Here is a 23,261-nt window from a genome sequence, read left to right as displayed (position 1 = left end):
AGACTGCTATTGGACTGGAAACTGGACAAGTACAATACAACTTATTTTTGCCCCAAACTAAGCTATGGTAACTTCACTTGAAATGTACATGAGGGCTGGGCGTGATGGCGCATGCCTGTAATCCCAGCACTTTGGGAGGCTGAGGGGTGCGAGGATCACTCGAGCCCAGGAGTTCAAGACCAGCCTGGACAACATAGTGAGCCCTTGTCTCTAAAAAGATTAAAAAGTTAGTGAAGAATGGTGGTGTGCACCTGTAGTCCTAGCTACTCAGGAGGCTGATGTGGGAAGATTGCTTGAGCCCGGTAGGTTGAGGCAGCAGTGAGCCATGATTCTGCCACAGCACTCCAGTCTTAGCGGCAGAGTAAGACCCTATCTCAAAATAAAATAAAATAAAATAAAAAGAAAAATGTATGTGAGACAACAATGACTAAAGTTTTGAAAGAAAATATTGAATTGGTGGCATAAATTTATATTCTGGTTCCCTAAACAACAGGATGAACAAGTGCTACCTTGGTCTTTATAAATTAAAAAAAATAAATTTCCTTTTTTTTCCCCTTTCCATTTTCTCGTATCTGAAATGATTTCATGGTATTTCTGCCTTCAGCTGACTGAATAATTGTCTTGATTTCTAGAGAGCAAAGACTACCTTGGGGGGACGTTCACTGTTTGTTAAAGTTGACTGTTTCTGAATCCATGTGAAGACAGTGTAAGCAAATATATTTAGGGTTATAGGCCTTCACTCCCCACCCCGTGATTTGAAATGTACCTATGGGCATTTCAGAGTCCCAGCATGTAGTAAACACTAGGCAAGCTCTCCCACCTCAGTGGGTTGCTGAGGGGGCATGTTGCCCACAGGGATTGTTCAGCTCCAGGACTGCATCTTTCAGATTGTTCTCTCTAGAAATAGCTTTATTGAGTTTTAATCCCTATTTTTTTTTTTAAATTTTTAGTATTTTACAGGTTCTATAATTAGAGACACATTTCTTGACAGGAACTCATCATCAGAGCCCAGAACATAAACCACAGACTTTTGGTTGCTTTGCTCTTTCACATTGCGATACAGAGAGGTGCAGCAATCAAGAGTAAGAGATACATTTGAGCACAAATGTTGGAGAAAATTAAAAGATAAAGCCTCTTTCACAGTTGCTGATGTGTATATCAGATCAAGATCAGCTTGCCTGAAAAGCAGAAATGATGAGTAGCCCCCTTCATACTTCAGACTTGACTTAGCTGACCCATTGCTTTATGTAGTTGGAATTTTTTATATGATTGCTGCTAGAAAGCACCCTTTAAGTTTCCTAAGAGGTCCTAGGAACAGGATGTCTGCCTGCTCCTGGGTCTTCCATTTACTCACTAGTTATAATATGATAATATATGATAATAATAACAGCTAAAGCTTACTGATTGGTTACTGTGCCAAATACTATGCTAAATATTTCACATCAATTATTTTGTTTCATCCTTACTTGAACATGTAATTTAATCTTGCTGAACCTCAAATTTTTGTCATCTAAGAAATGTGTCATGATTTGTTCACTACTCAATGTGGATGTGAAAATTAAATTTGGTAAAATATATAAAAGTTCTCTGAAAATGATAAAGCACTAAGATTGGGAGTAAAGTCTGATGGTGAAACTGAGTAAATTTAGCCCGTTAAACTACATCTTTATCCTTTGGAAATGCAGTCTAAAAGCTGAGTGTTAGACTGAGTCATAGTATCCCTCTGCTCAATGACCAAAAACAATTTTACAAGTATACCTAATACTTCTTTTTTATTGCAGTAAAATATATGTAATATAATATTTATTATTTTAGCCATTTGTAAGTATATAACTCAGTGGCATTAATATATTTTCAATATCATATAACCAACACCACAATCCATACCCAAAACTTTTTCATCATACCCAACAAAAATGCTGTAGCCATTAAATAACTCTCTCTATCCCTCTACCCTTAGTCTCTGGTAATCTCTATTCTATTATCTTTCTCTGTGAATTTCCCTATTGTAGGTACTTCATATAATTGGAATAATACAATATTTATCTATCTATATCTGGCTTATTTCGGTAAGCATAGCATTTCAAGGTCCATCCATATTGTAGCATATGTTAAAATATTTTATTGCTGAATAATATTCCATTGTGTATATATACCATATTTTGTTTATCTGTTCATCTGTTGATAGGCACTTAGTTTGTTTCTACCTTTTGGCTATTATGAATAATACTTCTATGAACATGGTTATAGAAATGTTTGTTAGAGTCCCCACTTTCAGTCCTTTCGGATATATACCTGTGAGTTGAATTAATGGATCACATGAAGTTCTATGGCTACTGTTTTCCACAGTAGCCATGCCATTTTATATTCCCACCAGAAATGTAAGGGGATTCCAATGTCTTCACATTCTTGCTAACACTTGTTATTTTCAATTAAATTTTTTTATTATTATCCCAGTAGGTGTGAAGTGGTATCTCATTGTGGTTTTGATTTACATTTGCTTAATGATTGATGATGCTGATCATCTTTTCATGTGCTTATTGGCCATTTGGATATCTCCTGTGGAAAACTGTCTATTTAAGTAGTTTGCCCATTTTTGAGTTGGGATTTTTGTTGTTGTTGAGTTTCAGTTCTTTGTGTACTGTGGATATTAATACCTTATCAGATACATGATTTGCAAATATTTTCTCCCATTCTGTAATTTGTCTTTTGGCATTCTTAATAGTATCTTTAATACACTAAAGTTCTTAATTTTGATAGAGTCCAATTTATCCATTTTTCCCATTGGTGCCTGTGGTTTTGATGTTATATCAATGAAATCATTGCCAAATTCAATGTCATAAAGATTTATCACTATGTTTTCTTCCAAGGGTTTTATTTTTTTAGCTTCTAAGTTTATGTCTTTGATCCATGTCTTTGATCCATTTGAGTTCACTTTTGTATATTGTGTAAGGTGGAACCTTTTTCTGTTGTTTTACATCTTTTGCACGTGGATATCCAATTTTCCCCACACCATTTGTTGATAAGACTATCCCTTCCCCCGTTCAATGGTTTTTGCACCTTTGTCAAAAATCAATTGACTATATATGTAAAGGTTTTAATTTTGAGCTTTCTATTATATTTCATTGGTAGATATATATATACACACACAGATATATATGCATATCTCTTTCTCTCTCTCTCCTTATGCCAGTACCATCCTGTTTTAATTGCCGTAACTTTGTGGTAAAATATGAACTGTGAGCTTTCCAACTTTCTTCGTCTTTTTCAAGATTGTTTTAGTTATGGGGACCTCTTGTAATTCCATATTAATTTGTGAATTGGCTTTTCCATTTCTGTGAAATAAGTTGTTGTAATTTTGATAGGGATTGCTTTGAATCTGCAGGTTGCTTTGGGTAGTATTGCCATCTTAACAGTGTTAAATCTTCCTACCCATGAGCACAGATGCTTTTTCATTTATTTATGTCATCTTTAATTTCTTTCAAAAATGTTTTATAGTTTTCAATGTACAAATCTTTCACCTCCTTGGTTAGATTTATCCCTAAGTGTTTAGTTCTTTTTAATACTTTTGTAAATGAAATTGTTTTCTTAATTTTCTTTTGGGTTGTTTGTTGCTGATGTTTAGAAACACAGCTGATATTTGTGTGTTAAGCTTATACTCTGCAACTTTGCTGAATTTATTAACTCTGGTAGCTTTCTCAGGGATTCTTTGGGATTTTCTATATATAGGATTGTGTCACTTGCAAATACAAATAGTTTTACCTCTCCCTTACCAATTTGGATACATTTTATTTCTTTTTCTTGTCTAACAGCAGTGGCTAGCACTTCCACTAAAGGTTGAATAGCAGCAGTGAAAGTGAGCATTATTGTCTTGTTCTGGATCTTAAGGGGAAAGCTTTCAGTCTTTCACCCTTGAATATGATGTTAGTTGTGGATGTTTGTTTGTTTGTTTGTTTGTTTAACAAGCAGGGTCTAGCTCTGTTGTCCAGGCTGGAATTAAGAGGTATGATCATAGTTCACTGAGGCTTTGAACTCCTGGGTTCAAGCAATCTTTCTACCTCAGCCTCCCAAGTAGCTGGGACTATAGGCACGTGCCTCCACACTTGGCCAGCTGTAGGCTTTTTATAAATAGGTTTCATCATGCCAAGGTCTTTTTCCTCTATTACTAGTTTTCTAAGAATTTTTATGATGGAATATTAGATTTTTGTCAGATGCCTATTCTGTGTCAATTGAGATGATCATGTTGGTTTTTTTCCCCTTTGTTCTGTTAATGTAATGCTTGACACTGATTTGATCCCTTGCATTCTTGGGATAGATTCCACTTTGCCTTGGTAAGTAATTCTTTTAATATGCCATTGGATTTGTTTTGCTAATACTTTGTTGAGGATTTTTATATCTATATTTATATGGGATAGTGGACTGTAACTTTCTTTTCCTGTGGTATCCTTATCTGGTTTTGGTATCAAGATAATGTTAGCCTTATAAAATGAATTAGAAGTGTTTCTTCCTCTTCATTTTTTTTTGTAAGAGTTTGATAAGGATTGGTATTAATTTTTCTTTAAACATTTGGCAGAATCCATTGGTAAAGCCATCTAGGTCAGGGCATTTCCTTATTGAGCAGTCTTTGATTATTGATTCACTGTCTGTACTTGTTATAGGTCTGTTGAGGTTTCCTATTGCTTCTTGAGTTGGGTAATTTGCATGTTTTAAGGAATTTGTCCATTTCTTCTAGGTGTTGAATTGGTTAATGTATAATTGTTATGACTGTGTAATTATTCAGGGCTTCTTTTTAATTTCTTTGTTTTAGTTAGCATTTATTGAGCACCATTTATTTTCCAAGATACTCCCCAACCTGTGTATGTGTGTGTGTGTGTAATCTCATTTAATTTTCATAACAACTCTTGGATATAAGTGGTAACAAATGGTATCATCTCTGTTTTATTAAAAGAAAATAAGAAATTGATACTCAAAAAAGCGAACTTTTCCAAGAGTTCCACATCTAGAAATAGTGGAGATAGAATTCAGACTGAAGTTCTCTGATATGATACTTCATACTCTTGGGGCCTTTGTCTCAAGAAAATCTGACCTTAAGAAAATCTGATCTTTTGCGGTGAATAAAATTTGTTTTTTACATGTGGTGCTATGCAAACGAAATCTTGTAAAGCCACTGATTTCTGTCTCTTCCAGAGTATTTCAAAGCAGAGATATGAACTGCTATTGTAATACTTGATTATTTAAATATAGATCTACTTAGAATCAAAGCATTACTGAGGTTCTTCAGAAAAGCACCCTAATTTTTAAATCAGAGTGTTGGGGTCCAGGAAGAAAATATGTTCAGCTGTGTAAGCTAACCTAGTTTTTTAAAGGTCAATAATTTTAACTGTATTCTCCTCTGTACATGGAGGCTATATCACTGATGAGCTGTCATGAAGGCATGAACTTTGAAGGTTTATTTTTTTATTTTTTATTTTTATTGTGTTATTTTTTTTTTCATTTTTTTAATTTCAATAGTGGTGATTTCTGAGATTTTGGTGCACCCATCACCCAAGCAGTGTACACTGTACCCAATGTGTAGTCTGTTATACCTCGCCATCCCCCAGCCTTTCCCCCAATCCCCAAAGTTCAATGTATCATTCTTATGCCTTTGCATTCCTCATAGCTTAACTTTCACATGTGAGTGAGAATACGATGTTTGGTTTTCCATTTCTGAGTTACTATACTTAGAATAATAGTCTCCAATTCCATCCAGGTTTCTGTGAATGCCGTTATTTCATTCCCTTTTATGGCTGAGTACTATTCCATGGTGTGTGTGTGTGTGTATATATATATATGTGTATATATATATTCCATGGTGTGTGTGTGTGTGTGTGTGTATATATATATATAAAATATACATGTGTTAATTGATGAGCATTTGGGCTGCTTCCATATTTTTGCAATTGTAAAAATTTTGCTGCTATAAGCATGCATGTGCAAGTATCTTTTTCATGTAATGACTTCTTTTCCTCTGGGTAGATACCTAGTAGTGGGATTGCTGGATCAAACAGTAGGTCTACTTTTAGTTCTTTAAGGACTCTTCACTGTCTTTTTCATAGTGTTTGTACTAGTTTACATTCCCACCAACAGTGTAAAAGTGTTCCCTTTTCACCACATCCATGCCAATATCATTATTTATTGATTTTTTTTTAGTATGACCATTCTTGTAGGAGTGAGGTGGTATTGCATTGTGGTTTTGATTTGCACTTCCCTGACAATTAGTGATGCTGAGCGTTTTTTAAAGTATGATCATTGGCCATTTGTTTATCTTCCTTTGAGAATTGTCTATTCATGTCCTTAACCCACTTTTTAATGGGATTTTTTTTTGTTTTTGTTTTGTTGGTTTTTTGTTTGTTTGTTTTTGCTGATTTGTTTGAGTTCTTTGTAGATTCTGGATATTAGTTCTTTGTTGGATATGTAGATTGTGAAGATTCTCTCCCACTCTGTCGGTTGTCTGTTAACTCTGCTGATTATTTCTTTTGTTATGCAGAAGCTTTTTAGTTTAATTAAGTCGCATCTATTTATCTTTGCTTTTGTTGCATTTGCTTTTGGGTTCTTGGTCATGAATTCTTTGCCTACGTCAATGTCTAGAAGGATTTTTTCCAATGTTATCTTCTAGAATCTTTATGATTTCAGGTCTTAGATTTAAGTATTTGATCCATCTTGAGCTGAATTTTTTATAAGGTGAGAGATGGGGATCCAGATTCATTCTTCTACATATGGCTTGCCAATTATCCCAGCATCATTTGTTGAATTGGGTGTCTTTCCCCATTTTATGTTTTTGTCTGCTTTGTTGAAGATCAGTTGGCTGTAAGTATTTGGCTTTATTTCTGGGTTCTCTATTCTGTTCCGTTGGTCTATGTGCCTATTTTCACACCAGTACCATGCTGTTTTGGTGACTATGGCCTTATAGTATAGTTTGCAGTCAGGTAATGTGATGCCTTCAGATTTGTTCTTTTTGCTTAGTCTGTCTTTGGCTATGCAGGCTCGTTTTGGCTTCATATATATTTTAGGATTCCTTTTACTAGTTCTTTGAAGAATGATGGTGGTATTTTTATGGGAACCACATTGAATTTGTAGATTGCTTTTGGCAGTATAGTCATTTTTAAAATATTGATCCTACCCAACCATGAGCATGGAATGTTTCCATTTGTTTATATCATCTATGATTTCTTTCAGCAGTGTTTTGTAGTTTTCCTTGTAGAGTTCTTTCACATCTTTGGTTAGGTATATTCCTAAGTATTTTATTTTATTTTATTGCAGCTATTGTGAAAGGGGTTGAATTCTTGATTTGATTCTCAGCTTGGTCACTATTGGTGTATAGCAGAGCTACTAAGTTGTGTACATTAATTTTGTATCCTGAAACTTTGCTGAATTCATTTACCAGTTATAGGAGCTTTTTGGATGAGTCTTTAGGATTCCCTAGGTATACAGTCATATCATGAGCAAACAGCGACACTTTGACTTCCTTTTTACCGATTTGGAGCCCCTATTTTCTTTCTGTTATCTGATTGCTCTTCCTAGGACTTCCAGTACTATGTTGAATGGAAGTGGTTAAAGTGGGCATCCTTGTCCTGTTCCAGTTCTTAGGGAGAATGCTTTCAACTCTTCCTCATTCACTATAATGTTCGCTGTGGGTTTGTTGTAGATGGCTTTTATTACTTTAAGGTATGTCCTTTCTATGCTAATTTTGCTAAGGGTTTTAATCACCAAGGGATGTTGGGATTTTGTTAAATGCTTTTTCTGCATCTGTTGAGATGATCTTGTGAGTTTTGTTTTTAATTCTGTTTATGTGGTGTATCATGTTTATTGATTTACATATGTTAAGCCATCCCTGCATCCCTAGTATGAAACTGAAGATTTTTAAAATCGATTTTATGTAATGGGGATGAATTTACATGAGTTCATTCACACTCACTTATTTAATTGCCATTGTGACAAATTCCACAGATTTTCAGATGATTGGTTAAGGGTTTGGATGCAACTGTGAAATAAGTGAAAAAAGTAAGGTTGAGCCTTGATTCTTAGCTTTCTTAAAGGTAGAAAAAACACTGCAGATGATCTTAGAAGAAATTCTGAGGTCAAGACTCTTTTCATCATTGATCTATTCTTTGATGAGTACAGAAGGAGAAATTTAGCAGGAGAAATAACAACATAGTGATCTCAGCAATATATATTATAATCCTTGCTAATTTTTTCATTTGTCCTCAGGACAAATTGAAACTTTTGTTTTATTTTTAGAATTCTAAATGTGTCACCTATTACCTGCTAACATTTACTGCAGTGTGGTTTCGCATAAAGACAAATTCAGATTTATGGCATTCCCTCGGAGTATAGAGGAATTGTAATATTTTGCTATACCAAATGCATGCATCCAGGCAAGATCTATGCTAAGTGGTATGTTCAAGTTTGCAACAGTGGTTGTGATTCAAATGTGTTCATATTATAACAAGAATGGCTGTAGCTCATAAAGGTGGGCTCTACAGTTGTTTGGCAATTTATTATCATTTATGTTGCTAGCACATAATAATTTTTGAGTTAGTTAGGGATGTGTAACATATTTTTCTCCTGTTTTGGAGGCTGGGAAATGAGGTATGAGACTGAATTCCTACTTTGGGGCAGTTATTGAAGAATCTTTTGAGTCCTGTCTTCTAGTTCTGGTTTCTTTTGTTTCTTTTATTGTTGTTTTTTTTGTTTGTTTGTTTGTTTGTTTTTCCTCTCTCTACTCCTTCCAAACTTTCTAAATCATTTCTTCAATGTGTTAATGTCTGAAGTTACTATCTCAGGATACTGCAACTATCCAAGTCCTTTGTCTTTCTGAAGAATGAAAGTAAATTGACAGACTTTTACTCATGGGATTTTTGGCTATTTTTAAAAGGTAGACTTTATATCTGAATTATTCAAATTAAAAGTATTCTTGCAGGAAGTAGCCTGAATCTAATGGGTTGTAGGTTCTTAGTACAAACACCCCTTCTCCTGCCATTAAGTTTTACTAATTTTCTGCTTCATGTCAGTTTCTATGAAAATTTAAGAATTTATTTTCTCTCATTTAGGGACTCTTGCTGTTTTGATTCCAAAGGAATGCTGCCTATTCTGACAAGTGAAACTAATGTTAAGCAAATTTTCCATAAGTTTTAAATCCTACTTTGTCTTTGTTCTGTACTCTTAAGATAAAAGCCATCAGTTGAAATATTTACAAAGCTGGAAAACTGGATTTACAGAATGGACATTATTTTTCAAATTGGTTTTTGAAAGTTGTCTTCTTACACTAGAGGTAGCAAGGGCCAGATTACAGTAGGACATAAAGCCAACCAGTTTCAACAAGCTTCCCCTTCCATGTACAAATTTTAAAAGAATGGGTCCTCATGAAAGCATTTCAAATCCAGAGACAAATTTGAAAAAAATTGCTACAACATGTTGACTGATTCCTTGCCAAGTCAGGCGCTGAGAACTTTTTCTTGATTGACTTACACAGAGAATTAGAGCAGCATAGGGGAAACGTGTAACTTTGTTATTAAAAAAACTAAACTTTACAATACCCTTAAATCCCTCTCTCTCTTAAATTTTTCTTTTCTACTTGTAATCCCCCTCTTCTTCTGCCTCATCTTTTACTCCTCCTGCCTTTTCCTTGTTCTCTTTCTTCTAATCATTCTGTTATATACTCTGTTGCTCTAATGTATTCATTTTTACTTTTAATGTTGAAACAATGATATGTTATGGAGAAATAGCTTTCTAAAGATTATATTCAGATATACAGATTCAAAGAAGGATAAAAGTTAAAAATGTTTTTAAAATATGCCTGTCAGCAGTGGAAAGAAAGCTGTTTGTAGCCAGCAGGTGAGCTGGAAAGTACTATAGGGTGTGGTAGAGATAGTAATAAATTAACTGGCAAGCCAAAAACTGTAAAAAAAAAAAAAAAAAAAAAAGCTATTTCATAGCATAGAAGCATGACAGCTATGAAAAAAGGTGTGCCCCAGGGAATTCTTTTAGAGTTTGATTTTTTAAAATATGTTTGACATGAAAAATGTTTTAGTACAAATAAAGCAACTGGTATTAAACTTACAGGGAGGGTGGTTGTGGTTTAGAGTTAGTATGAATAATGCATGATATTTAAAGAAAGAACGGCTCTAAAATGTTCCAGGAGGCAGTCCGTGTCAATGGTTAGAATGGTGATTTTTTTCCCCTATTTTTGAAGCATCATTAATTCAGCATCGTTTTGTGATTTTTTAAAACTTGTATCTACCAAAGAATTACTATTTGACTTAGATTAGGATATTCTTCCTTCAGATAATTTAGTTTAAATATTAAGAAGATCAGTAGAATTATTTAAGCATAAAGTGACAGTCATTTACTATAAAAAATAATTTGGCCTAGTTATCTTTTTTAAAAAGCCCATATAGTACTGCAAACCAAAATCAACCTCATGGAAGGAGAAAAACAAGATCAGATATTTTGAACATTACTCCGTAGGAGACCAGCACAATATAATGTTAGTGAATGCATTGTAGCAGCGCTCCATATGCAATCAGAAGCCAATTGTTACTGGACTGTGTACAAGCACACACTGTGCTCAATGGTCTGATGAGGTATTATGGATATGATGCAAAGAGACTGTGTAGATTAGAAGCTAACAATTTGTTAAAAGTGAAAGCAACTTAACATTTACATTGGGCCAGCTGAGTAGCATTTCATATGGCAAGCAGGATGAGTTCCCAGGAACCAGAGTCACCAGGAAAGCTCCAGGTGTTAGTGTCCATACCCCCTACCCCCCAAAAAAGTTTTCTTGCTTTCGAGTTGACTACCTTTATTACTGAGATTCTTTCTAGTCTGTCTATTCATTATTACATTCAGCTTTCAGTGTGGAAAGTTCATGCAAAACAGCATGATTATTATAAATGTCAAAAATGTGTGGAGGAACAGGCTATTAAAATATAGCCTAGAGATAGTACATAACACTGACTTTAAATAAGTAGCTGAAGCCAAAGTGATACTCCATTAAATCACTGATATTGTGAAATTTATCCACACGTACTAATTTTTATTTCAGTTAGCACCATCATGATATGTTCCTCCTTACTTTATTTTAGCTCTTCAGGTTACTGCACACAGTTCTTAGGTCACAGAAGGTACTTCCATGTCCCTTTTTAGGAATGATCTGGAGTTAGAAACACATTAAGATATGGCATTCATCTTTGCTGAACCATACTCAATCTTTACCAGGCGTTTAGTACAGATATTCCACGTAAAATATGTGGTTATTTAATCAAAGCATCATCAAAATATGTCTGATAAGTGCTTAGTATGCATGATTCTTTACTAGGATCCACCAGTTCAGTACCAGAGGTTAATCCAGACAAACATGGTTTCTACACTTAGGGGGATACCAGACATTTCACAGAATACTGGAAGATTAGCTGTCCTCTTGGTCCTATCATATTGAAGAGGTTGTGTTTTTTAATTTTTAAACTTTTTTAATAAATAAAGTTTAGAATTATGAGCAGTCAATAGCTCAGAGCCCTTTTTGGACTCTAATACTCTGCCTTGCCTACCAAGCCAAAACTTTTTGTTGTTCTAATATAAAAGCCTCAATGCTTTCCCAGTGTATTGAGTGTCAGCCTGGCTTTAAGATATTTTTTTTACTCTTAAAAAATGATGTATTACAAGATTCGTAATGGAGTGAACATGCTTGAATTGCACATTTAATTTTTTTAACATCACATTCATGTTTTGCCAGTTTGCCTACCAGCTATCTGTTAACAAAAAGTTCCAAGGCAGCACTGCAAGTCTGTGCCCAACTAAGCCTTTTGTTTCTGCAGATGTTTGGGCTTAGAGCAATGTTGTAAAGCTCAGGCAATCCAAGGACCATGTTTGTACTTGTCTGCCGCAATTCCCTGTGCATTGTCTAAACCTGTATGCATTGTTCTTTCCGACAGGTGATAACTACCCCGTACAGTTCATTCCATCAACAATGGCAGCTGCTGCTGCTTCTGGACTCAGCCCTTTACAGCTCCAGGTAAGTGCCAGAAGAAAAAAATGTGGGATATGAGCCAGTACTTTAGTGGAAAACTGCTAACCAGCTGTATGCTAAATAATGGCCTGAATGTTAAATAATTTTTTAAGCATAGCCCAGAAGGATTAACACCTTATGTGCTTACCATAATGCAAATAGAAGAGAAAACTGCCAGTTTCAATATTTTTAAAGGAAAAAAAATCACATTATGACTTAATACTATGTATTCTCTATCAGATGAGTGAATAGTTTTACAATTTCAATGGCTAGTTGTTACTGCATACACGTTAGGTTTTTCCTTGTCAGTTTTTCATCTGTGTCTCCACTTATGTCCAGATTAGCTTTTACATATAAAAATTGAAACAAAAAATGTTGTTGGATATTTTTTCCTTCTTGTAGCTCATAAAATAAGGGATTGTTATTCTCAAATTACATGATAATTATTTTGTAAATTGTGAATGCATTGCTCCTTAATATGTGTATCCTCATCCTTTCTAGGGTCAAAAGTCAGGGCATGGTGTCTTATAAATTTTGCATTGGTGTTTCTTATTTATAAAGCTAAACTTGGGGGGAAAGTGTTTTGGAAACTGATTGAAAAATCATTTACACCTTATCTTCTTCACAGTAAAGTGAGTTTGGAATAGGAATAGGTGGTCATTATACCCTTCTACTACTACCACTTGAATGGGAGGTTGACTTGGAATATGAATGTTTATTTGTATTAATAAAAACAAAAAGCTGAGATCATTAAAATAAGTCAAACATTCAGTATATGGATATTTAGAGAATATAAGATAATCAACAACTTGATTTCAATATAGTAGAAAGTTTTATTAAAGATAGTTTTCATTTGTAAAATATACTGTAATTATTTTTGAGTTTTCTTAAATAATCTACAAAATAGCATCTGGTGAAGCATTTTTATTTTCGTGTTGCTAATCTCTATGTGACTTGAACATAAAAAGTGTACAACTATTGTCCCATGAAAAAACATCATTTTGAATGTTTCCAATTGGATCTGCAAATAAAGAATTTTTGCAACACTTTCAGAAATTTTGTCATGAGTCATGATCCAGGAAGTCATAGAGATGTAACCCATTAAGGGCTGTGTAGCAGAGCTAGAAATTTTGCCTAAGAGTAGCAGCAACCTCACCTCTCTTGCAAACCTTCACCTTTCACACTACTAATACTGAAACATACTATAGTTGGTGCAAGTCTAAAAAGAACCCTCACTATTATAAACCTAATTTGTTTCTTCTTTTCCTATAGCTGTGCTATTGAGTATCTTCTTGAGTCAGAGGCAGAAACAAGAAATCAGTGCCACTGTTTGATACTATAACCAAATTTCTGTAAAAGAAAGAAACTGAGTCTTAAACTTTCTACTTTCTATTTTTTGATGTGGTCAATACCCTGGATTTAGAAACATGTATTCTGTTTCATGAGTTCTGACAGTATGTTTTGTCTTTTTTTTTTTTTTTTTTTTTCTGAATATGCTACTAAACAGAAGGGTCATGTCTCCCACCCACAAATTAACCCAAGGCTAAAGGGCCTAAGTGACCGTTTTGGCAGGAATTTGGACACCTTTGAACATGGTGGTGGCCACTCTTACAACCACAAACAGATTGAGGTATGAATGCTTCCATTGGTGCTTCGTTGGGCTGGGGACTGGATTGTTCAGTCATACTCTAGGCTTTTTTTTAAAAAAAATGTGGCAAACACTCAACCTAAACACTAAACTTAATCTTTCCCTTTTTCTCATTCCTAAGGAGGCTCTTGTTTTGCTCGTTTTCTTTCAGAGAATAAAGCAAATCCCAAAGCAATGCCCCTGAATTAAGGTTGTTCTTTGCCATATCTATTCAGGCAAAAGCTTTACATTTTAAGTGTCTTCAAAACCATCTTTCTCTCCTCACTCTTTTATCTTTTCTTATGTATAGTGTTGTTTAGTATTTTTTAAAAATACTTAAACATTAAAACATTATTTGACCATAGAATAACTCTGTAAATTTGATCAAATATAATTCTGCTTGTATAGATAAAACAGCTGAGGTTTGGAGAGGTCAAGTTATTTAACCAAGGCTATAAAATATTCATTGAGTCAAGGTTATCGCCCAGGATTTCTAATTCTACATACTCAGTTTTCTCAGAATGAAGTAGGGGTGGGTGCCTGGGCCTGGATGGTTGCTTTTTCCCAGACAAACTTCTGCAGTATTCTTTTCACATTTCACCTTCCAGTAGAGTCCTTTGTTGTTTTGTTGGGATATTCTTACCACTTGAGAGAAGATGGCTTATGAAAACCAAGACCTTTTCTTCTACAGGAACCCAGTCCTCCTCTCTTCAATTTCATGCTTAATTCCCTTTTCTGCATCACTGGGGTCCCTCACTGGGACTATCATATTGGAGAATTTCCAGCTACCTGTTGAATTTTTAAAAAGTGGATACAGTTTACCTCAAACTGAAACACACTTTAATTCTCTGGGTTAGATATAATAGAAAATTTTATATTCTAATCTAGGATGGGAAATTCAATCCAAAAATGAAAATAATTGCATCTAGCAAGATGTACATTTAGATTTTGATGGCCCTGCTGGTCTGTATAGCTCAAACACTGTGTAGTCAATAAAAGGTCCCTTTGACATTACCTTTTCTGCTGCTTGTGAATTTACCTTTTTGAAAAATGATAGGGAATGATTACTCCTAAGAAGAAGGAAGAGACAAGACCAAAGACCCCCTTGGAAGTAGCCTAAGGTAGAATTCCAGAGCTTGTTAACTGCCTCCCTCTTTTCTTTTGCTTTGACATAAGAGGTAGACAGGGATTTCCACTCAGACATAATTAGACACAGACTATCAGAGTATCTCCTGTCTTCTATACAGACAAAAGAAATTTCTAAGGCTGTCTTTTGGCTGTAGAGTGAGTACCACATTTCTAGGCATTCTGACAATCTACTATGCCTAGGAGAGCTAAAAAGAGATGACTGGACATTAGGAACAAGTTTATATGTGTGATGACAATTAGCAAGCTTATCTACTTAGGACAGTGATCTTGAGAAGCTTTTAAATGCCTGGAAGAATGAGAAATCAGGTAGCCTTGGCTCAAACTGAAGACTTCCTGTCCTGCTGGACTTTTCTGTTTCCTCTCCTGGTGGACTTTTCTTTCTCTCCTGTTGGACTTTCCTGTTGGACTTTTTTGTTGGATTTTCTGTTGAGGTGTTGTGTTCTATCCCATCAATCTTCCCTTAGCCAGGTTTCTATCCAGTCTTTTCTTTTGCTTAATTTTTCACTTAGATCGGCTTCTTTCCCACCCCCCACTCCCAACCCCCACACCATCACCGATCCCTGATGTATCAAATCTGGCTTCTGTTGGGTTTCTGGAAACCATGATGTCATACATATGAGTGCCAGAGCTGTGTAGTGCCCTAGTGATGCTGATCTAGAAGCACAACATATGTCACGTGTCTGTCACTTTAATTAGGTTAAACAAGGAAACTATTAATTCAAGAGCCTTCATAGCTTTGCAGTTTAAATTTGGATGCTTTGATAGTTTCCTCAGTTTTTATTTACCCTTGCTGTGTTCTATTGCCTCCTATTTTTGCAGCTTTTTCCTGCATGTCAGGAAACCTTTGATCTATTTGCTTATGTGGACACTGGTTAGGAAAGATTAACCTTGTTTAAAAGGCAGGTTTCCCAAACTTTCCTAGTATGAGTGTAGCATGTTTATTGGGGCTTCCCTGAATAGCATAGTAGACACCCATATCTAAGCTGCTAGATAGTAACATTTTAAATCTTGAGCAAAGGTAGAGGGATATTTTAATAATATATTGGTTTATTGCTATTAAAATCTGCTTTCTTTTCTAGCTAGGGTCTTCTCCCCTCCTTTGACAAGCTAAAATGTCACAGTTCTGTCAACAAACATGATCATGATAAAGTATTGCTACTTAGAAAACATTACAACAATATTAACTGGTTTTATTTCTAAACAGAGATTCTTAGGAGGAAAAGCTTTTAACACATATACACCCCCACCCCACTGCATGCGTTACTCAGAACTGGTGCTCTCTACTTCATGTTACAGTTAATTTGTCCTTCAAAGGTTGTCATTTCTAAAATTAATTAGGCTGGGTAAATCTTAACAACATTTGGTATATATTAAGTATACCCTGAAATTGTGTTACCAAGTAGAGACAAGTTATTTAAAATGGAAAGACTCTCCTTATATTAGCATATGCCATTACTTTCTTTCTTTAAAATAAGGAAGATTCCGTAAAGATCATTTTTTAAAATACTACTGTGCTGTTCTAAGGCTTGGTTTTCTCTGCCTCAGGGGCACAATATTAGGAGAAAGAAGGCCAAAGAGTGCTATTTTTAGTTGAACAGTTCAGCAGATGCAGGCATGAATACTCATATATCTGAAGGTTGAGGGGTTTGAACCATTAATTGTGATAATGTATTTAACCCTGGGAACAATCAGAAACTGCAACTCTAAGGTTACAATGCTTTTGACCTTTAGAGAACAGAGGGCACTTGCTACAGTAAACAATATATTATGTTGCTGCTTATTCCAATTCTCTCACCCATATAAATTTCAGGACCAGTTGCCATTTGCTTTCTTCAGCTATGTTAGAATTGGTCCTTAAGTAAGTCAAAAAGAATGTTAAGGAAAGGGAACCAGTATAATGAGGCAGTCATGTAAATTTAGCCTTTAAATAGCAATGATGTTACATTGTTTCTGAAGAAATATTGTCGTGGGAACTAAGCTCTGGATGACTTTTTTTTTTTTTAATGAAAAAGGGGCTTCAGTGTATTTATTCATTTATATGGTTACTTTCAATATGATAGATCCTTAATTTTGTTTTGTTTTGTTTTGTTTTTAATGGGGAGTAGTGTTGCCTCATAGTTGTAGCTTACATTAAACAAAATCTGGTACCATATGCAAAGTGATCCACCTGCCTCATGCCTTCTTATTAAATGATGCATGCTTCTCTTTAGCAAATACAGCAGTTAAATATCACACAGCTTAAGAATTTCTAATTAAAATATCTCCATGTGTCAGCGTATTGGTAATGTATTATTTTAATCCATTTATTTTGTTTATGAAACAGTGACATATGTTTAGATTGTGAAATATATGAGCCTTAAAAATCACTTTATTGAAGAAAATTAATTCCTACAATACTGTCTCGGTAATGTGTTCACTCATCCAGTCAGTCACTGGCGGCACTGCCAGTCTTAATGTTGGGTAGACATCAAGATTTACCAGTTACATCCACATGACAGTCTTGGAAAGAAGCATCTCAGTTCTTTTTCTTAGCATCAGATAATAGGGTTATTCTTTTCTTACTATTTTTTTCTTATTAATTCAAACCTGCTCCCCCCAAAACACTTTTCTTGCCTTTTTAAAAAAATACAATGAAGGATGGGGCTGAGTATATGTATAAGGGATTGTGAAAGACCAATCAAAATTAAAACAAGCTAGTTACCTTTTCAAAGTTATAGACATAGTAATTTGTTTGTCAGCAGGAAGATGTTTGGGTCAGCCCTGAGATAAAGTGACTGTCAGCAGTTATTCCTCCAAGACGAGTAATTTCTCTCAATGTATTACTGACAGATTGCTCACTTCTCTGAATCACCAGAGAAAACAAACTTAATATTGTTGCAGGCAGAGTTTCTGTCTTCATTAGCTTCAGAGAATGATTTTTATCTAGCATTCAAAGTTCACCAAGCTTTAGTTGGAACATATTTTAACATACTAGTTCTTATTACGATAGTATGTATAGTAGCCTGAATGAAAGAATTGTATATGAAAATTTAAAAATATCAATATAAATACATTTTCACTGTTATTTGATGAGTATTATGTGTAGTTTAGGGGAGATTTGAGGAAAGGAATATAGTTAGAGTCTTAAAGCACTAAGAAAACCTATCAACCATAGTTATTCTTAAATGAAACTACTGAAGTCTTGCCAAGTTTGCAAAGATGGAGGAGAACAATTGAAGTTTTTGCAAAAGTGAGTACAAGCACATATTTTATTTAAATGATATTGTCAATTTTTGTTCTACAAATTGAAAGTAAAGAAGTGCCCATCAGAATTGAGAATGCTGTATTTCTATTTCTTTTGCAGCCTGAGTCTTTATGATGTCGTATTTAGAGGTTCTGCACTGTCTGTTGTACCCTGTCTTCTTATCTGCAATTGCAAAGATGCCTCAGTGCTGTGGGGAAATGGGAGGGTGATTGAGTTAGCTTTGCTGGGCAGTCTTGGAAAGTTGCAATTTCTAATAGAGAAGAGGGTTGAATAAATAGTTGATTAGGGTGACCTATTACTGGCTACCCAATGGAGAAAGAGGAATGCACTAATTCAAAGCTTGTTTTGAGGATGCCAACCATGGGGCTCTGCTTTGAAGAGAATGCATGCTTTTCTCTTAATCAGCCTTCACTCACCCTTCTGACTCTTTTCTTGATTTTTAAGAGTGTGGTGGAATTTGGGAGGACCATTACAGCTAGGCTTAGATGAGCTGTAGGCTAATGGAATGAACTCCATTTATGGAATTAGAACTTTGGATTAGAGTTTCCACTATAACTTTGTTGCTCTGTTGTCTTGCACTGTTACAAAATACCTCCCTTTGCAGTTGTTTTCATTGTAAAAAGAGTATAATATACATTCTCAGGGTTCTTATAAATGATAAATGCAATAATAAAGCATGTATTAGATTTCCACAAATGTCTCTTGAACCATCATCAGAATAGACAAAACTTTTCAGTATCCCCAATAAGCAGTCAATTCTACTCTAGATTTGTTGTCTAAAGTACTTCTGATGGGTGGGTCTAACCTATTAGAGTGTAAGTTACTGAATTCAGGGAGTTTTTGTCTCTTTTGTTTACTGTGGAATCCTTAGCATTGCCTGGCACAGTATTTGGCAAAATGGATGAATTAATCCATTTCATCTTTGGTGGACATCTGGGACCCAAGCTTCTTTGAAAACATTTTTTTTTCCAGAAAATGTTTTGTTGAGTGCTCTGTCTATAAGAGAGAGACACTCTTTTGTGTCAACAATTTTTCTGGATAGGCTTCTTCAGAAAAATTATGCGTATCAAGTGAATCCTAATGGAGGCTAAACAAATACAGGTAGATTAAGGAAGGATGCCAAATATAAAGGCAATTCAGAATGCTTAGAAATCTAGCTTGTCATTGTAGTCAGTGAAGCAGAAGTTTATATCCACCCTCAAATTAAAACATTGGATAAACTGGATTTTCTTTTGGAAATTTGCTTTTTATTTGGTTTTAAAGTAATACCTAAAAGTTCAGATAGTTGGCTCTTCTCACATCAGCTCTGTTAATCACTGTGTTTAAGTTGATTGGTGGGATAGTCAGCTATACTCAAAACCAATGTAGTCCTCTCTCTCTCCTGATACAAGATTTTTGTCAACAGTCATTTAGCTCTAGCCCCACTAATTAATCCACTCAATATGCAGCTTCCAGTGTGTGAACACATGTAATTACATTTACATAGATTTCTTATAACATGTGATTATTTCTAAAATAATGACAGGTATTTTTATTCTTGTTTTACCAAACTGAAGTTTTAAAATATTTTTGGTTGACATTATGTATCATATATCTGCATGTATGTGTATGTTGTAATGAGCTATGTTGGAATTCTGAGAGATGATGTGATTAAGGATACATTAGAAAGTTTGAAAGCAAAACATTCTTGCATTTTAGAAAATGCTTCACTTCTGTTTCCAACTATGGAATAAGTCAGGATACTGAACATTTAGGAAACTTATATCAGAAAAATATATGATAAAATATTTGACCTTCCAGGTAACAGAATAGGCAGAACAGGAGAAAGACATTTTTTATAATATTTTAATTAAAAGAGATTGATAAGCTGAAGTTGGATGGATTTTCCTCACTTCTGACCACTAGAGCTGGCACATAGTTATTACTGTTCTGCCAGTTCCTCTTTTCTATTTTATTTGTAGAAGAGTTCATATGCTACAGGTAAACTCAGGGAAAATTTATAGTGATTTAAACTCAACGTACTGATCTGAAAACATCTTGCTTTATTTTAGCTGTTCTGGATTATAAAGATTAGGATAATAACTGGATTCTCTTCTGTATCTTCCCAAGCTTAAATGGCATTAATAAAGGATTCTTTTCTCAATTGTATGTAAATAAAAAACACTAAATATGTGTCAGGTGCTATGTGGGTACTATGTGGACTTAAAAAAATTATTGTATATGTTCCTATCTTTCATTCTTCTCTTATAATTGATGACAGCAGCAGAATCATATTGAGTCAAATTGAGAGGAACTAATTTAATGTTTTCCCCCCAGTTTTCTAAACATGAATTCTTTGATACCGATATTCATTCAATGCATATTTAACCAAGTATTTGCATTTCCATTTAATGGACTAAGAAATGGAACCAAGTTAGAACCAAATAAATTTCCTAAGGCCTCTCTGTTCATATTCATTTGGAGAAGCAAAGATTCAAAGAATAATTCTTAATTTCCAATAAACTTCATTCAGTTCATTTCTCACTGTGTGTTTCTCTTATAACACCAGCTACCATACCTGTAGCTAACAGGCTACAGGTTGATGTTACAATGTCTATATTAACCTCGACCATAATCCTTGATGCCTTGTCAGCAATTCCGCTAGAGCTATTGACCTTGAATGGTATGAACTAAAACAAAAGTAAATAAGTGATAGATATGTATGAAAAATTTATTGCTTCAAATATATCCATGTATTTGACTATTTCAAACTATACAAAGTACAAGCATACAGTGTTCATTTGAAGCCAGTTTGAAATAGAGCTGCTGTCACCCTACATATTCCCTATCAAGTTTTCCCTCTAATTTATCTACTCATTTAAATTAAAGAAAGAATGAAGTATTACATCCTTTTAAAATTCTTCTTACTTGAAATCACACATGTTAGCTTTGAATGTGACTGTTGGAATAACTTAACACTTATTGTATCATTAGAGTTGTGTCAAAATCTACATTTAAAAGAGAGTTTATAAATGATCATGCTCAAGAAATTTGAAAAAGGCAGCATACTACATGATTCCAACTATGTGACATTCTGGAAAGGGCACAACTATGGAGGCAGTAAAAATATCAGTGGGTGCCAGGGGTTTAGGGTGAGGAGAGGGGTGAAAAGGCAGAGCACAGAAGATTTTTAGTGAACTATTATGTAGTGAAAATATTCTGTATGAGAGTATAATGGTAGATACACGTCATTATACATTTGTCCAAACACATAAAATGTACAACGCCGAGAGTGAACCCTAATGTAAACTCTGGACTTTAGGTGATTATAATGTGTCAATGTAGGCTCATCAATTGTAACAAATATACCGCTCAAGTAGGGGCTGTTTATAATGGGGGAGATTGTACATGTATGGGAGCATGGAGTATATGGGAAATCCCTTTACTTTCCTCTTAATTTTGCTGCAAACCTAAAACTACCCCCAAAAAAAGTATTTTAAAAAGTTTGCAAGCAAATCGACACAATAAATTTAATTCAATTACTCAGCAAAAATTTTTTTTAGCACCTATTATATGCCAGGTTCTGTACTAGACAGCAGTCTTCAGCTGAGGGCAACTTTCCCCACCCCCGCCCTGCCCCACAAGGGTTTGGTTGACAATGTCTAGAGGGTGAGGATACTGCTGAACACCCTGCAAAGCACAGAACAGCCACCCACAACGAAGAATTATCCAGTGTAAAATTCCAATAGTGCCAAGATTGAGAACACCTATTTTACGTACTGGGGACATATCAATGAATAAAACAAAGTCCCCGCCCTCCAAGAATTTACCTTCTAGTGGGAGAAGAGAAAATAAGGAAAGGAATATATAATAAAGAAATGGGACTGCAAGTCTTACTCATCTTAACAGAAATATCTTCACCTATCCCATCTGCCTCAATTTGGATGGGGAAAATTTTTTAAATTAAGACCTCTTAGACTGTTTATCCTCAATATTTTTTTCTTCACTTTGATCTTTAAAACTAAAAATTTTATTCTAGTCAGTCACCTCCAACTAGAACAGTCACAACTCTCTTCATTAGTATTAAACACATCATGTACTCAGGCTGTCAATGAAGGAATATTATTTTTTACTTTAATAGTATATAAGCCTGCCTTTCACAGTGAAGTAAATATGAAATTTGGTGAGAACCTGGGAACTGTTCATTAGGTTTTACAGGATGTTAGTTACTGAAATCTCATAGGATGAATGAAATCATTCTTAGCTACACTTGATGTGTAAATTGGATATTACAAAGGAGACTGAATTTCTTTCTAAAACAAAATTTTTTAAAAGAAACATGAGTAGTATTAATATTATATGTGTACACATATATACATACATATATGTATACAAGTACAGATACATACCTATTTTATAGCCTTTTACAGTTTTAAAAACAATTTATATTTAGCCTTTGTATAAATGTTTTAATATTATTCCCATATTTTAGAAGAAAAAAGTGACGCTCAGAACAGTTAAGTGACTTGGGCAAGATTACTATTCTAGTAAACAAAATTGGACTGTAATACATGGTTTAAGTGTATTTTAAATTTTACCTCTTGGTCAGGATTCTTGGCATTAAGCTCTGTTGACTGGTATGTAGGAATAGAAGCTTTCTTGTATAATTTATTCTTCTCTTGTTATAATATTCAAGTGAATTAAAGGCAACTTAATTAAATTATAAAAGAGAAAAATTTCAAAGTCAGTATGACATTCTCAGAATCCCAAAGAGTTCACGTATTTTTCAGATTTCCAGTTAATATCCAGAAGAAACGTCAAGACTAAGAGAATTTAATGAGGAGTAGAACTACTATGATAAAAACTGTCTTATCTTGTTCTGTGGCTTTCCTTTAGGAAAATGTTTAGTATGTTTTTGCTGAATGCCAGAGCCCTGTTTTTTTGAGTTTCTGGGCCTGTCTTATAGTTTCAAAGTTTTGATGAGTCTCCTGGAGTAGCTGGGGAGGTCTATCCTTGCCCATCCCTAGTCTGAGATGCACTCTGAGCATGTTCAGCAGGTTGCATGCCAGCAGATGAAGCAGATGTTTGACCATACTGGAATGGAGCGCCTGCTGCATTAGGAGCTGGGTATTCCTCTTGACATCTGGACATTGCTGGGTCACGATGCCTGCCTCAGGCCAGGAGGCTTCGGGAACTGTGGGGCAGAGAGCACAGAGTGC

At 34.8% G+C, this 23,261-nt stretch overlaps 1 protein-coding gene across 33 annotated transcripts in view; it reads left to right on the top strand.

Annotated features, from left to right (window-relative positions):
* SOX6 (SRY-box transcription factor 6) overlaps positions 1–23,261 on the top strand; it is a 766,932-nt gene that overhangs the window by 625,833 nt on the left and 117,838 nt on the right. For 27 of the 33 annotated variants that reach the window (XM_021926855.2, XM_021926880.2, XM_021926873.2 and 24 more), the window contains 2 exons: positions 11,970–12,049; positions 13,551–13,673. In XM_021926855.2, coding sequence (XP_021782547.1) covers positions 11,970–12,049; positions 13,551–13,673 — 203 coding nt within the window. The remainder of the gene's footprint in view (positions 1–11,969; positions 12,050–13,550; positions 13,674–23,261) is intronic. The other 6 variants (XM_021926881.2, XM_021926878.2, XM_021926876.2 and 3 more) reach the window with 1 other exon arrangement.

The sequence above is a fragment of the Papio anubis genome, chromosome 12 (assembly GCF_008728515.1).
Source record: "Papio anubis isolate 15944 chromosome 12, Panubis1.0, whole genome shotgun sequence".
Classification (NCBI taxonomy): domain Eukaryota; kingdom Metazoa; phylum Chordata; class Mammalia; order Primates; family Cercopithecidae; genus Papio; species Papio anubis.
Note: the sequence above shows the minus strand (reverse complement) of the source record. Positions and strands in the feature narration are given on the sequence as shown.